The following is a 17,551-nucleotide window of genomic DNA, read 5'->3' as shown; positions in this document are numbered from 1 at the left end:
TATGTGAGAGAACAATTCTATTTTAAACTCTATTAGTAAGGGTGAGGGCGTGAGGTAGCTGTATAAATAATATTTAGAAAATAATGATGTTGTGCTGAAATATGTAAGATTTGATTTGTTGTTTTAAGTCCATTTTATGCACAGTAAGGCTAATCGAGACTGGACCTACAGTTTAGAGTGGGATCTGAATCACTTGTGCCTCCACCGGGTATCGAACCTGGATCCCTTGATTACAAGGCGAAGACGGTACAACTGTGCCATCTGGGAGGCCTGAAATATGTAAGAGAATTAAAGTTTAAAATGTAGTATAGTTAAAGTTGCTTCTACATTACTAATTTATGAAAGAAAATTTTTTTTTTTTACATCTGCGTAAAAAACTTGTTTTCTACGCAAAGTAAATTACTAGTAAATTACGCGTAATTTACGTAAAAAACGTAACGAGTAAATTACCTTGCCAGCCCTTACTCTAGTACCTGGCATCACTTCAACGATTGTTTCTATTCGTAGCGATTGTTTGTACGCTTACTATAGCACCTGGCATCACTTCAACGAGTGTTTCTACGCTTACTCTAGCACGTGGCATCACTTCAACGATTGTCTCTATTCGTAGGGATTGTTCCTACGCTTACTCTAGCATTTGGCATCACTTCAACGATTGTTTCTATTCGTAGCGATGGTTTGTACGCTTACTCTAGCACCTGGCACCATTTCAACGATTGTGTCGATTCGTAGTTTTTGATTTCACGTTCACTCTAGCACCTAGTATCATTTTTGAAACTGTTTCTTTGCCAGCATCTGTCATTATTTAAGTGATTTTTCGTGTTTTCATATTATTTTTAAGTTAATTATTTTTGCAGGAAGTGGAGTTCAGTGGATCTTTCGAGATGACGTGGAACGAGCACAGACTTATCCTGAATAACTCGTTCTTCCCGGACAAAGATGTTAGGGATTATCTTAACAAGAATGAGAAGGATCAGCTTTGGTTACCGGATCTTACCATAATGCCTATGAGGGGTCTTCAAATAATGCATGGAGTAACCGATGTCAATAACATATATTTGGATGGGCACAAAACGATAAGATATGTACTGGGGTGAGTAGAAAGCAGATTTAAAGTAACATAGCTTTTCGACATCATGGTCACTCTTCACGCGGTATTTTCGCGTGGTATATAACCTGATATTAAAATGTTAGGAAACATGGAATTTTTCACACTGGTATTACACAATATCATTGGTTCGCCTCAGGGGCCGCTTAAGGGCGGGTGACCCATGGCACCGTCATGGGGGCGCCAAACCGGAGTGTCCCCCTTGATTACAGCCAAAACATTATTTCAAGATATGGGGTATCCTCGATGGCGGAATGGTAGCGTCATCGCCATGTAATCAAGAGGTCCCGGGTTTGATACCCGGTGGAGCACTTAGGTCCAGTCCTAATTAGCCTTACTGTGCACAAAGTGAACTTAAAGCACCAACTCAATCAATCCAATATTTCAGATTACATAATCATGGCTATTTACCTGTTTGATTGAGTTCATTGTTTTTACATTCACTTGATATACATAAATGCTAATCGGGACTGGACCTACAAATATAAGTGGGATCCGAACCACTATGTGCCTTCACCGGTACATGGCAATTTGCTTTTAAAATAGTATTTATTGTTGACAAGAATTAATTGAAGCTACTATTGCATAAGAAAATAAGTATATTGCAAAATCATGTAGCAATTTAAGCTAAGAGAGTACTGTTATTTTGATGTCATGGAGGTATTAAATAAAACTATATCTACAATAAACGCATTCTTTAACAGTAACACTTATAGTATTATAGAAATAAAGCTGTTAATTTTCGTCATAAAAAACCGTAAACATGTTGCATGCCACATGTTTCTTTTATAAGAGGAAGGTAGACGCAAGGTAGAAAAATATTAAGGGATTGTACATACAAAATTTAATGTTCTTGACATGAGATTGGATTAAAATATTCATAATCAATTGATTTCGTAGACTGAAAAAGCACTTTGGTGTCTCGGCTAACAAATAAAAATAGACCTGAGTATGATGGCATAGGTTAAGTGTGCGACTCTTTGAAAATTGAGAAAAATTTTGACTTTATTTGTCTGTAGATGCATTCAGAAACATCTAATCCTTAATGCAGTTAAATACAATAATAATTTCCATATTAATTCATATTGTTATTAACATGGAATACCCCATTTGTGAAAAAATACATTTCAGTGTGAGGTCAAAAAATAAAGCAGAACCGCCTATAGCTAAGCATACATGTTACAGACTATGATGAATTCTGTAATTGTAGAAACGTGTGTAAATATAATAACATGCATATACGAGGACTGTTAATAAAGAAATGAGACTGTTCCACAATACTTATTTATACATGTTCAAACCACAAAGCAACTTTATCTCCTTCAAGATAGTCCATTTCAGACGCCACACTCTTGGTAGAAACACTGAAAATTACTAGTCGTATTTTAGTTGATCGGTTTCAGCTTTCTCAATTTTGTCCACGTCACAAAATGGCGTCCTCAAGGACTCAGGAACCACATATGCGAGTTTTATGCCACTTCATTCACATGTACCACTGCGTGAGAAGGAGCATTGTCATCGCGAAGTATCCAAGTTTTGGAAATGTCCAGAAGCACGGGAATAACTCTTTTTTGTAGTCACTATAGTAAAAGTTAATATCAGTTTGCCTTTTAAGCATAAATTCGTTTAGACAAACACCTGACTGTCGTAAATGCATATTAGGTTGGATTTAATATTGGATTGAGTCAAACTCACTTTTTTAGACGTGGTGAAGTAGATGTGTGCCATTCCTGACTTTCAGGATTTTTTTTTCTATATTGTTTTCAAAGATCAATGATTCGTCACCTGGAATCACGTTGTTCAAGAAATTCATCTCACTTTAAATGCGTTCCAGGAGATCACGACACACGTACTTTACATTATCCTTCTGTTTGATAGAGAAGTTATGGGAAACCATTTTCGCGCAGACTTTCCCAATGCCCAATTCCCGTGTTAATATCTGATGCACCGTGATGTGGTTCAAATTCAACTCAACTCCTAGCTATCATTTTTTCTGTCAGTCGATAGTCTCGCTTATCCTTGACATTGTCGTCGATTTTCGAAGTTGAAGGAGCTTCAAAGAAATCTTTATTGAACACAGTTGCTCCATATAGCATATTTTTTTCCATTTACGTGGCAAATGACAAACAATTTCTAGTAAAACTGCACTATTAAAAACCTGTTTCTGCTCGCGACTTTCAACTTGTAAAGAGTAAAGTAAAGTGCTCCCCTGTGCTTTGCACCACACCATGAAGGAGCATAGGGGGTGTGGAGCAGAGGCGCAACCACTAATTTTTGTCTGGGCGGCAAGTACCAGGGTAAGCGTGCCAATAATAAAAATAGTAATAATAATAATAATAATAATAATAATAATAATAATAATAATGTCATTATTATTGTTATTAGTAGTAATAGTAATAATATCAAATAAGTTATTTTCCTCGTAAATCACGTAAAATGGGCGTAGAAGTCGATGCTGAAATCGAAGGGGGTAAATGCCCCTCTGTGACCCCCTTGCAGGTATATTGGCCGTATGGAAGAAAAATGCAAGAAATAGACAACATCTAGTTTCATCTTGAGTATCCTTTTGTCCTGCTACTCTTATATTCTCCTAGCCTCGTTTTTTCTTTTACTTCGATGATTGCTCCCCTTGCTTCCTAGAATTGATTTCCGTCCACCGTTAGGGGGCAATAGCCCCTGGCTCCCTGTGGTTGCGCCACTGGTGTGAAGTTATGGAACAACAACTTTCAACTTCTACAAATATTTATTTAGACTTTCCTTTAGCCTGTGGCGTTGCAAGACGGTGTGCAGTGTTGCCAGTATCATCACTTGATTTACAGACCTTGTATATTATAAGAACTATTTTATATGTATATGTATGCATATAAAACGGGTCAATAACTATCCTCTGGGACTAAAAGGTATTTAGTACCGAAAACTTCTGCACACAATACGTTGCATCACTTACGGACTAAGAATATTTTCCAAAAAATACTCACTTTGTTTTCAAAGGTGCCTCAAGGTAACAGGTAATGTTACACGTCAAAAAACAATCTCGAATGGTGCTACGGAACTCATTTAAATAACGTCTGTTATGTTCTAAACAACAATCACAGCAAGGGTAGATTTGTTAGGGGCTTTCCATCAACAGCCTGGAGACAGAATTTAAGACTAAAATTGGTAAACGCTGCAAGTGCCACAATAATTCAAACACCAATTTCCCCGTAAAACTGTGAAATGTGCCATGCTTTATAATGTGCTAAACGTGAAATGTGGCTGGTAGCCCTCTAAGTAGTTCAAAGGCCGTGTAAAGAAGTCACTAGTGTGCACGTTCTTACGGGCTGATGTGCGGAACGATGCGATTTCCCAACACTTTCGCTTTTGGCACTTACAACGTTTACCACTTTTAGTCCTCAATTACATCCGTTCGGATCAAATGAGGAGATGAAGGTTGAAGATCGTTTCATCCTTTTGCCCCTGAGTCGAGAATGGCGAAACAGTTGTCTGCGCGGGGACAGTCCTCTTTCAGCGGGATTGATTTTTCAGCAGCACCGGCGAGATAGAAATTCCTCCTTAGCCCGAAAAAAAGACCATCAGGTGGTTGCCAGCTCGGGCTGCAAACCGTTAACTTCAAGATAACCTCTCGCGCCCTGGTAGAATAGATGCCAGTGACCGGTAACGGGCCGCGTCCTACCGGATGAAAAATACTGGTATAATGTCGACGCCCAACTACGCTACGCAGTTAGGCTGATCATCGCCTGCATTCCTTACATGTACAGACTTAATTTTTTGTGCCACTCTTTTATACAATTAGTACAGTGGGATCCATGAGTATTACCGTGCAAATTGTCCATCCCCATGTCCGTGCACTTTATTTGACCCAATAAGAGCTTCAAGAATTAAACGAAAACTCAAAACAAGCTGTTGACAACTTCTGCACCAGGACACATAAAAATCCATCGCTTAAAAACACATACGATGTAAGAGAAAAATTAATGAAAACATTAATGGACGATTTGCACGTTAATACTCATGTATCCCACTGTACAACATGTTAAAGAAAATAACGTGGAAATGGAAGCTTCATTACTAAAATACAAATATAAATTGTTGAAATAATGTATTTCTCACAATATTTCATATAAATAATTTCACATAATGGTACATACTTTTAAACTTTTCTAGGTTTGCACCACTGACTCTCCTCTGTTCTATGGACTTCAGCCTGTACCCGTTGGACGTTCAAAAGTGCGAATGGAAGATTCACTCATGTAATGTATATTGCATATACAGAATGCTCATAAATAATTGATACTGTTTAATTTATTGTACTAAATTACAGTTATATAGTCGCAACTATTGCTACCTTTAGATGTTTACGTAATCTCAAGATGCTTAGTGTTCGCCAGACCTAATTGTACTCTTCCTACACGCATTTAATTGTCTCAATAGCCAGCGCAAATCTCAGCTCAATGCAGTGAGTGCATACAGTTACGCCATCTTCTGAAAGCTGGCTGAGTAAAATTTTGTTTTCATATACTGTAAAGATAGTTATTACTGTATATAGGGACGCAGTCAATTTTCAAATCTCTGAAAATTTGACTTACACATTTCTTAATTTTAAACAACTTTGGTTGGAAACTTATTTTAGTATAGGCCACTGTATTCTAAAGGTGATCCAAATACTAATTTCAGATTTATTTTCGTGCTTAAACTTGGAACATATTAGTATTCGGGACACGAAAAAGAGAATGTGTACTGAAGAGATATTTGTAATGTTTTCTACAGAATAACTTATAAAGTCTGGAATTAATTACAGAAGTGATGAACAGCACATTTCTTTGATGTACAACGTACTCCACAGCTCTCAACAGCATTCTAAACACACAATGGAGCTCTTTGGAATGGACACAACGGTTGTTTGACCTCAACCTAATGAACTTTTCATGTAGTTTATTATGTGATAATCTAGTATCTGGATCATCTGCAGGAAACAATTCTTCTGGATCCTCAAATTTTAAAGAAAATATTAAATAGTTAAAGGGGACCATTATGAACATGAGAGGCATGTCTTTAATTAATAAAATATGCTGTTCAGCATTTCTCTCATTGTTCAAGACATTGTGGTTACTCTGTGTTTTCTAGTACTGGAGGTTACCCATCTGTATTTTTTACAAATCCATGAAACGTTGACCTTAATGGTTCAAAATACCACAACTCATCTCATGCGTTTCAGTCGGGTGATGTCACTAGTTTGTAAATTGTGTTATGTTTACGAAAATATTGACCTGCCATGAAGTTATAGACTCGCCGACTATTTGAGTATGCCTTGCATTTTTCTTGTATTTATACCTAATATTGTATCAATCATTTACGGACACACTGTAAAGTATATTAAATCATATATATCATAAAATAGCATTTCTAAGAATGGAATTAAGTTTATTGATATCACTGATAAATCTAGATATCTTTTTAGATAAAACATTTTGTATTTGAGTATCTAGCGTATATCATTGTAAACAATCTTACAATGAGTTTTCTATAATTTTGAAGCCTATCCTTACCAAAGTGTTAGTACATTCAATTTATACCTCGTGTTAATAATTCTAATCAACGATTGAATTAGAGAAAGAGATGAAAAAATGATGTAGTTTGTTTTAACATTTCTAAAAATTACACACTGATATAACTTAGTACATACTATTGTTTGCCATCACGTAGTTAAGAAGTAGTAGAGGAATTACTTTGTTATTCCTAAACAAATTTAATGTACTGAGGAAAGTGAATAATCAAACAGATTGCTGTGTTTGGAACAAGAACACAGGCAATAAAAAGCAGTATTCAGCACCGTTGGCTAGAAACCGTTTGAAGGCTGTGTGAGCCAAGAATTGAAGAGGAGGAAGAAGTTCTTCTTTAGACACACTGTGCAAGTTCATTTCCATTGTTCAAACTACAGCGCCTTGAATAACGTAGTGTGGAAAACGACCCAAGAAACTGGTTCCTCGAGACGATGACAAGTAGATGGCAGTGCGATCGACCCAGGTGCTAATTTTGTTAAGAAAGTAATGCGGCTTAGTTAGTTTTTGGAATATATTGTGTAGATTTGTTTCTCTAGAAAGGCGGTAAGTGAATTGATGGAAACAGTTATATTTGTGGAGTGATTTGCAGTCACGAAATGGCATTGATTTGGAAAGAAAAGTAAAATAAAATTAATAAATAAATAGCATGCGTAACACAAGAAGAAACATCGCAATGTGATTCCGGACGTCAGGTCTTGGACTGTGTATTAGAGTTTATTTTTCTATGTTATTAGAATATAAATAGTATCCTGAGAGATATTTCATACCGAGGCGACAAACCACAAATGTCGCTTGAAAGCGAGCAGTCGGAAATCAATGCAGCCTTTCGAACCGTAGGGACACAAGCTCTGACTGCACCGTTTCCTCAAGGAGATTTTACACCAAAGCGACACGCGACAAACGATACAAGGATTCCACACCAAAGCGACACGGGTCCTTCGGTCCGAGGCAACTTTCACATCGAAGCGACACATGTTGCTTGGAAACGAGCCAATCAAGAGCAACATTTCACATCGTAGCGGCATGACGGGAAGCACAGGCCAGCGTTCGGTTGGTGAAATCCTCAAGCGATAAGTGTCGCGTGCCGCTTGTCGCTTTGGTGCGCAATCTCACTAAAGCAAGACACTCATTGCATCGCGTATGCGCGAACAACAAACTACGGCAACATGTTGCAAGCTATTGAGGAAATGGCCCAGTTTGAGCGACGCAGAAGCGACAAAGCGACACGTGTTGCTTATCGTGTCGCCTATCTGTTGTTCGCAAGCAACGCTTGCTAATAGACTGAAGGCACCATGTCGCTTGTCACTTAGTTGGGAACTCCTCCTGTAGCGTGTCGGTTCGGTCTCAGCACCCTTCCTTTAAGGAGCTTTCCGACCAAAGTAACAAGTAGCACGCGAATACGCCATATGAACGTGTCGGTTGCTGTTTGGACCCTCATGTGCAATGAATGCTATTTTACAGTCTGGAAGTGTGTGTCACTAGTGTGACAGTGTGAACATCCCGTGTCGCTTGTCCCATTGGTTTGAAAGTTTCCTTACACTCATGTCGATGGCACTAAGAAAGTTTTGTGGGGCTCCCCTTGTCGTTTCATGGAATCATCATTATTATCATCGCCGTGATTAGTTTAAAGCGGAAGAAAAGAGACCAAAAATACAAATGCTTCAGTGTGTATATCTTTAAAAGAAATGATGATGGTAATAATAATGGACCTAATTCATATACAAAAATTTAGTTGCCAAGAGCATTCCCCGCGTATTTTTCCTCCCGTATTATTAACGAAAGTATGACGATAACAGGACGTGGTCGACTGTCTACAATGTTGGTTAATATCTTCGCGACCACTGTACCAAATATCATAGCAATTATCACATTCATAGAAATGCTTCATGTAAAAGAATCAGACGTTGCAGCGAAAACTCCATTTACTTCCATTATAAGCAGTCGAACACCAAGCACCGGGGTCAACACCAGCGCCTCTAGCGGATCATTTTCGAGTGGAACCATCCAGAGAGCGCAGAAGCATGCCGTTTTCCACACTACATTATTCTAGGCGCTGTAGTTCAAACTGTTTGTCCCTGAAGAGATTAACTGTGCATTCTATCACATAAAAATAAGACATTGCGTTGTGTAGGGTTAAGTATGTCCTCTTTTCATATAATGTTTTTATTTTCTTAATAATTATAGCATTCCTGTCGAAAAGCATTAATTAAATCCCGTTCTTTTAGTTCGTCATGCAGAAGATGAATTGGAATTTGGTTGGAACGAAACGGGGGCCCTCGAATTACCAACAAAATCTACAAAGTGGAGGATCCCTGAATTTTTCTTAGAGTTCCATCTACCTCCGATTCCTTTCCAGGTTGAGACCACTCTTACTATTGGTAAGATTGCTCATTATTTAAACGAAATTCTATTCTCCTTAATGTATACACATGATGTAATTTATTAGCAGTGTGCTACTTAAAAAAAATCCAGTAGGGGATTACAGTAACTACTACTGAAGCATGCCTAGTTACATATTATATACATATAGTTCCCCCACCAAAGAATAGAAAAGTTAAAAGTGAGTCTGGTTAGACGTGATTTTAACGTAACAATGATGTCGTCGAATGTGGGAACGTGGTGAAAACGACTGCTTACATCAAAGTGTGGTTTAGTATAAGGCATTCGGTATTCTACCCCCTGTCGTGAGGTACTAAAATGTTATTTACCACGGCTATAGAAATATCTTAATCTCAGGAAATAGGTTCTAGAATTCCAAATAAGAAAACGTTTTATGCCCAAGAGAATATAGTTAAATGCGGATCTATATTCTGAAAACTGTACACAATACAGAGAAAAATATATAGCGAAGCTTGTATATACATTGAAATATATATATATATATATATATATATGTTGATTCCAAATTTACGTCGGTTATATTCTTCTTATATATATATGTATCATGGAAAGAAAATCTTCTTCTTCATCTTCTTCAAATAGAAATATATTATTCTTCAAATAAGAAAGGCTTCTTCCTTTCTATCTGTGATTGGGTAAAAGGCTTCTTCTTCTTTCCTATCCTTGATTAGTGAAAAGGCTTCTTCTTCTTTTATTCCTTCTATTTTGGGAAAGGTCTTCTTCTTCCTTTCAATCCTTGATTAGTGAAAAGGCTTCTCCTTCTTTCTTCTAATATATTTTGTTTCCTTTTAAAGCGTAATCATATATGTAGTCGCTTTCCCCGTCTTTTGCATTATACAACAACACAAGCTATACTTATAGAAAGATTAGGGGCGTCTAAACTGACAGTAGAGCCACCTGCTATGTATCGACCAAAAGGAGAATAGCCCAGAATCGCTAACAGCAAGCGCTACCTATGGCCCAGTGCGTCTGATAAGGAGCGCAACCGTAAGTTCTTCGGGGCGTCCGTGTAATTTGGACACAGCACCACCGAAGGACGGACAACCACAAAAGCTGACGATTATCTCCTCGTCAGAAGTATTAAATCAAATCACAAGGACCAAAGAGGATACATTTCTGAATTCATTTGCTCACTTATTAACTTTCCTAATTGTTTCATATACGAGCATATTCCTAATTATCTTAATTGGCTATTTATAACATTTTATTTACTCCTTCTATAATTTTTATACTCTTCCTTTATGTATTTTGCATTTACTATAATATATATAATCACGCTTTTCCGCTCCTAGTTTCTACAATTAACTCTGCTCCTCTATATATGGCGTACTCCCATCTATCGTCACTCTCGTGAAACATTGATTCCTTGCATTTCTGATTGTGTCGTCGGAACTGGCAGGTGACAGGTATAGAATTGCCCACGCTGCAACCGTAACTTGCTACTACATATTCAGCGCAATCTTGGCTAATGACTAGACTTCGGATTTTTAGGTTGTAAAAAGTGTCCTTTTTGGTTCCTAAAATAGGCTTAAAAAATCCGAAAATAGCTTCTAAAAACCTTAAATTAGGTTCCAGAAATCCTGAAATATGTTGCAAAAAGACTTAATTTGATACAAAATTTCTGAAAAATACTTATTAGATACAATCGTTAAAAATAAAATTTCACAAGAACCGTAATAACCAAATATTAATTTTTCTAAACAAATTTTCATTTCTTCATATCATTTGCAAAATTGTGTACAAATTGTTATAATTCTGCAGTTGTGCTGTCAGAAAAAGTTACTTGCTGATATGAAAAATGAATTACGTATGTATAATTTGCTGCACAATATCAAGGTGGCTACTCACTTGGACTTCCTTGAATTCCAGGAATTACACGTGAATTATCGGCTCCGGAAATTATGCGTGAATTATTGGCTCTGGAAATTATTCATGAATTTTGGCAAAACATGAAATAAGGTACAAGCGGATGTTTTCTCTATTCCAATATTTTATCCGTAGACGTGAAAAATTGCAACTTCTATTAATCCAAATCCCATTGAATTTATACATGTTTATAAATGCCCTGAGGCAAGTTTCTCTCAGTTTAGATTTTTTAGGAAGAAAACTAAAGCTACATGGAAAATAAAACAGAATTTTCTCAATCCGTTTACTTTGTTAGTGTCGTTTGCAGAACAATCTATTAGACAGACGGAAGATTATTACAAAATAATATATTAGGTAATTTTTTTTTACATTGGAATCATAGAAACATGATACACATACAATATTGTCAATATTTTTGTGTATGGAAGGGAAGGTGGGAGTCGGTAATACTTAAGGTTGGAAAGAGAAACCATCTGCTTGTATCCTTGAAGTTTTGGAAAGTTCACCTTGAAAACCAGGAATTATACTAGTGACCACCATGAATCGTTTCGCGTCATCCACACTCTAACTCCGCCTTTTGTCTGTGAGGATCATTTCATGTGCTGAAAATTGTATTTCAACAGAAACAGTCAGTAGTGCAAATTTGAATGCTGAATCATTTCTTCGCAAGGCGTGAATGCCAAGAAGGACCAAACTGACATGAGAGTGAGCAAGGCCGCACAGATCAGAAGTTTGCACTTGGGAATGTGCAGGCAGTGGAGACGATTGGGTGCTAAAATTGAGAATGGGGGGGGGGGGGGGGCAAGGACAGTTTACTTTATCTTAGTAGGCAAGACTTAGAATTAAGAGTCTATAATGCAGGGGTAAAAAGTATGAGGAAACTGTCCTCTTTCTGACGTCACTGTTACCTGCAAATAACAGTGACGTCAGACATTTTTTGTTTTGTTTAATGCTTTAATAAAGATCATATACTTGGAGGGAGGTTGATGTCTTATTTGGATATAGGAAAGGCCTTTTACTCTGTACATCATGATATATTATTATATAAACTTGGGTTTTCGGATAGTTATTGCAAATGGTTTAAAACTACCTCTTGGACAGGACATTTAAAGTTAAAATTAACAATTGCTATTCAGAAATAGCCAACATGAAGAATGGTGTACCGCAAGGGTCACCCCTAGGACCACTATTGTTCTTGCTCTACATAAATGATGTGGATAATTCTGTCTCAACTAGCAAACTCCTACTATATGCAGACGATGCCAAGGTGTATAAAGAAATACATTCTATTAATGATTGTTATTTGTTACAGAATGATTTAAATTACATAAACAAATGGATGCAGAACAATCAATTGCAACTAAATGTAAAAAGAAACAAATTTGGAAGGTATACCAATGTATAAGTACAGAATGTAGACAATATCAAATACCTAGGTTTTATATATCATACTAATATTACATTTAAGCCACACATAAATATGATTGTTAGAAAAGCAAGATCTGTATTGGGAAACCTGATGCTTAAATGGAAAGCAAGCAGTAATTTGGAACTTTTCATCTACATGTACACGATCATGCTGAGATTGTTCCTGATTTGTGAACATTTCCGGTTTTCTGGGCACTGACACTGCTACACTACAGCCACGTTACTCAAACCTGCAACAAAAGAACTTGGTTAGTTTTCCAACATTTTGGTACCATTTTAACATCTCTACCTTGCATATAGCGGATATGAATAAAGTTTGTAATCAGGGAAAGACTTCTGGAACAACCGGTATATTCTGTCATTAGTTTAGAGAAAATGCGTATCTTAGCAGGTGTACTAGATAGTAAAACAAATCTGGAAAAATTATGCGTGAAAGTGCCTCATTATAACACCAGAAGACATCATAATGTAATTGCAACTACAGTCTTGAAATCCAAACCTTGGATGGAAAAATTTACATCGTTAGACAAGGTATATGTTTCAATGTATGGACATGTAATTCGACAATAATATAGGCTATTTTAAGAACAATTATGTTTTAACTTTTATTTAGCTTCTGATTTATATATTGAATGTATATTATTACAACCCTCTTTTATGTATCTTACCTTACTCTGCAAAATAGTTTTATGCATATATGTTAAACACACGCTGTTGCATAAAGGTGTAAATCTGTTCACAACAATTAAATATATACATTTCAATTTCAATAATGTATTCTTCATGTGACTGTTGGCATCGTAAGTCTTACGCAATTGTCGGGAGTAAATTTATTGATGATGTTTGTGAATTGTTTTGGATTGTTTCTTAAAGTTCGAAGGTCAAACATCCAAGTGCCACCCTTATTTGTAAGTACTTCACAAGAAATTACCATAATTGTTGAATAATGTAAGACTTCGTTCATTAATTTGCAACCAAGGTTAGAAATCAGTGACTTGTGAATCTCTATGGAAATGTACAAAACGAAACTTGAAACATTTATGTTTTCCTCAACAGGTAAGGTTAAAGGAACCAGTATGAAGTTATTCATTTACCGCAATGTATCCCCACACATCATGGTCACCTATTTTCCCAGCTTCCTGTTCGTCATAATATCCTGGGGGAGCTTTCTTGTGCCTCCGGATATGGTTCCTGGGAGAATGGTTCTCTTGGTAACAAACATACTGACCCTGGTGACGATGTTCAACTCTGTCAGGTAAGTCTCTTTCGTTGATATTGACTGTACGTTAAGTCTATGGAGAACTCTATGAAACAGTGTAATGTTTGACACACGGAATTGACATGGCTACTCTTGAAACATTGAAAACGATTTATTCACCGTATAGAAACGGTAGTTCAGGAGTTGGAGGAAAACCATACCTTCGAAAGTAATTATTTCAATGATTGGTGGACAATATGATTAGCCGATTTGAATACTTAAATGCAGATAGATGGCATTTTAATTGTGAATGTCTGTTTTATAGTAACATGTCAGGTCAACTTTAATGGAAGCGTAAGCATATGGGCGTCACTATTGTAGTTAAAGATTTTCACAACTACAAAGAAAATACAAAACACATTTCTATCTCATTACAAGATTGTGAATTCAATCACAATTGTAGCAATCACAGCTGAATGTGAACTCAGGTTCAGGGCCATGAATGTAACCTTTACTGGTCAGAGACTGCAGTGGACCTCCAAAAGTTTCGAGTTCATTAACATTTTTAAGTTAATGGTACTTTTGATAACTTCTAGTAATGTTAAATCTTTGCTTGAATCGTGGAATATATTGTTTAAATCAATCCCGTTTTTTTTAATGAGATAGAAGCTCCAATTACTATTTAGGTGATCGTTTTAAAAGTTGTACAAAGACAAAAATGATTATCAGGGGTTATTTTATGAGAGGTTTGTTCTTATCACTTTGGGTTTTCCCGACTTCTTTACTGCCTTATTTTTTTTATTTTCTCAAAGTTTCAGGGGGTTGCATCCCATTTAGCCTACCTCTGCGTACGCCAGCGGTCATAGCTGCACAGCCCATATTACAAGGTCCCACAATTTCCAATATAGGAGTTAATTTGAGTGATATTGCTATATCACATGCACTGTACTCCTGCGAGAAAGGTGAACAGCTGCCATTCCAACAACCAATAGGATTCCTCAGAAGTGACGTGTATTTATTTACATTTGCTCTGTCCTTACAGCGGACAGAGAGCCTATCTTCTTGACGGAGGGGTTAGCATACGCACTACGCTGCTATGGATGGTTTCAAATTTCGGCCTAATCATGGGTGTTCTTTGTGAGTGTCCCGTCAACAATTTCATTCTCATTGTCGTCATTAGTCAAAAGTAGCAGAAAAGCGGCGATATATAACAAAAATCATCAAATCGTCATCAGCGGACAGAGAACAATAGTATTCGTATCTAACAGAATCAGTACACTACTGCATTTTATGAGACATATTAAACGCTTGCCTGATAAGTAGCCTATATATAGATATGTATTATATGGTGATTGTGGCTATTACGTAAAATGTCAATATTTCATAGTCAATCGGTTTTTGAATGAAGGGAATATATGACTACCGGTGATACGTTGCTAGTGTGGTACACAATCATGTACTACCAGGTGTCTTTCCCGCAATTGTGGCATATGACCTGTGTGACGTCATAAATCCAAGATGGTTGCCGCTTCGTACACCAACAAAGAAAATCGATCATATCTCCTTTAAGAGTGGGTTTGACAAATTTGTATAGATACAGTTTTTGTTAAGAATTGAAAAACAAACAAAATTAATTCTTACAGTTTCTATCATATCTTGCACTGTTATGGAGATAAAATTATTTCGTGTCCTTTTCTGCAAAGATTCTAAGCGTAATTTACACTTTACTTGACATTCAGGCATATAAAGGGGAAACATTACTGCCTGTGATATTTTGTGGATGCCTACTATTGTGGCGTATGGCCTGTGTGACGTCATCCATCCAATATGGCTGCCTCTGAAGACATTAACAAAGAAAAACGACCATACCTCCTTAACTCCTTTTGACCGTTTTTAAGTTTGTTTGATTTGTGCTTGCAAAGAAGGGGTTGTGAAACGTATTTGATGGCACAGAAGAGGATGTGCTTCAGTCTATTGGAAATCTTGGTTTTCCTGGATTTGATGAACAAGTTGACAGAACGAAAGAAAGAATTGATTTATTTCACTTCTCGTTTCTGCTACTTTTGGCTAATTTCAAAGATGAGAATGAATTATGATAAGATGAAATACGTAGATTAAAGGGCAATCACAAACATATATGGACTGCATACAACTCAAGTACCATGGGTCCAGAAGCCAGAGCATTGTTAGTCTGAAAAATGCAGTCCAGGATGAACCACGTGGAAGTGAGATTGATATGTGGTTGTATCTTACACCCCGAATATGATGACAGGATTTTCAAAAAAATAATTCATATAGTATACGTGCCTGACACCAAATCAAAGATTTCAGCAAACTACGGCGTTGTCTGTTCGCGAAAAGGGAAGTTCAAGGCTCAAGTCTTTGCTCCAACCAAAGTGCCCCTAATACCTTTTATGAGAAGGGGTTACTTCCACGTATTGGAGTAAAATAAAATTGTAACACCATTAAGCATTGTTTCCATGATATAAAAATACAATATGCTGACCAAGGCAGTAATTTTATTTTATTATAAAACATAAACTAAACGTAACGTTTCAACCTTCTAGCAAGGTCTTCTTCAGACTCTGCACCAAGTACAAATGTAACAAGATACAAAAACAGGACGATTTATATACACAAACATTACTCCCCTACAGACTATTAGAAAGTTGTTCTGGAACATTCTAGCAGGTGGCTTTCCCTTGTCAACTGTACATTCCCTAAAAGGCTAAACATATTTTCTTCCATCTAGAATGTGGTTGGACTCTTTATCTCACGCTCTTTGTCCTTCATTCTTCTTCCTTCTTCTCTCCTCTTTCTATCTTGTCCTTTCCACTCTTTCTAACACCTTCTTCCATTCTTTGTTTAACTTCAGTCCCCCATTCCAGTTCATTGTGTCTTCTTCACCTTTCTTCTCTATTTTCTTGGCCTCCTTCAATTTTCTCATTAGTATTCTCTTCTCTCTTCCTATCTGCTTAGCTTCATCCCACTCTATGTCATGACCTGGTTATGTGGTTATCACAGCCGCTAGGACTCCAGTGATCCCTGATTCCAATCCAGCCCTGGTATGGGTGCTCTTTGAGAGCGTCCCTTCATCAAATTCATCACTCATCACCATGGTCACGATTAGCCAAAAGATACAGCAAGTGACATAAGATAACTACATCAATAAATCAACAAGAATGAAAAATTGAATAATACCGGGTGTCCCAAAAGTCTTTGTGTAGTTAGACCGTCATACATATTAGCGATGCTTCTAGTACTGAAAACAATTATAATGATAATAATAATGTATTATAGCTCTTGTGGATGCTATATCTCTTCTAGTCACGGCACCCTAACGTTGACATTTCTTTTCATGACAGTGAAACGTGTGTGTACAGTGACGTTTGGCACACACTGCATTAAGTCTTGTAATTCCGGGAGATAGCAAAGTTTGTCCTGGAGACCTGGAGACTTCGTGACGGTTGGCAAGCCTAACATGAAACTAAATAATCTACTTTACTGCAACAATAGCAAGGACTTTATATTGTTCAAGCGCCAAGCAACAATGCAATCTTCGCTGCTGATCAAAAGTGATTCAGTTTAATTTTTAACTGAAAGAGTGCAATTGTGTGGTTTTCAATTTTGATTGTTGAAAAAATAGTGACATTCTGAAAAAAACATTGGATTTGTATGTAATTACATATTCTATTCCTTTCTAGATACATAACGTGAACAGGAAAATGTTAACGAATTATATAAGTGACATGATTTTGCATAAGTTGAATATTACATTCTTTAACATATTTGCCAGGATATTATATATTTTACATATTCGTTGGCTTACTTTACTTAAAACAACATATTTCGGTATCTTTTTCCTATCTTGATCCTTTTTCCTATATTTTTGATCTCTGAAACACGATAAAGAATATTTGTATCTCATATGATGTCATATTTTCTAATCAATGAGATGCATAGTGCTTCCGGTCACCTAAAATTGACTGT

General features: G+C 36.7%; 1 protein-coding gene across 1 annotated transcript in view; it reads left to right on the top strand.

Moving 5' to 3' along the window:
• LOC145999185 (gamma-aminobutyric acid receptor subunit beta-4-like) overlaps positions 1-17,278 on the top strand; it is a 29,567-nt gene extending 12,289 nt beyond the window's left edge. Inside the window, exons 4-8 of the mRNA XM_083136115.1 lie at positions 858-1,093; positions 5,273-5,358; positions 8,895-9,047; positions 13,420-13,618; positions 17,266-17,278. Coding sequence (XP_082992241.1) covers positions 858-1,093; positions 5,273-5,358; positions 8,895-9,047; positions 13,420-13,618; positions 17,266-17,278 — 687 coding nt within the window. The remainder of the gene's footprint in view (positions 1-857; positions 1,094-5,272; positions 5,359-8,894; positions 9,048-13,419; positions 13,619-17,265) is intronic.
• The last annotated feature ends 273 nt before the right edge of the window (positions 17,279-17,551 follow it).

This window comes from Lepisma saccharinum, chromosome 15 (genome assembly GCF_977018435.1).
Source record: "Lepisma saccharinum chromosome 15, izLepSacc3.1, whole genome shotgun sequence".
NCBI lineage: Eukaryota > Metazoa > Arthropoda > Insecta > Zygentoma > Lepismatidae > Lepisma > Lepisma saccharinum.
The sequence above is the reverse complement of the archived record's forward strand: the minus strand, read 5'-3'. Positions and strand labels throughout refer to the sequence as shown.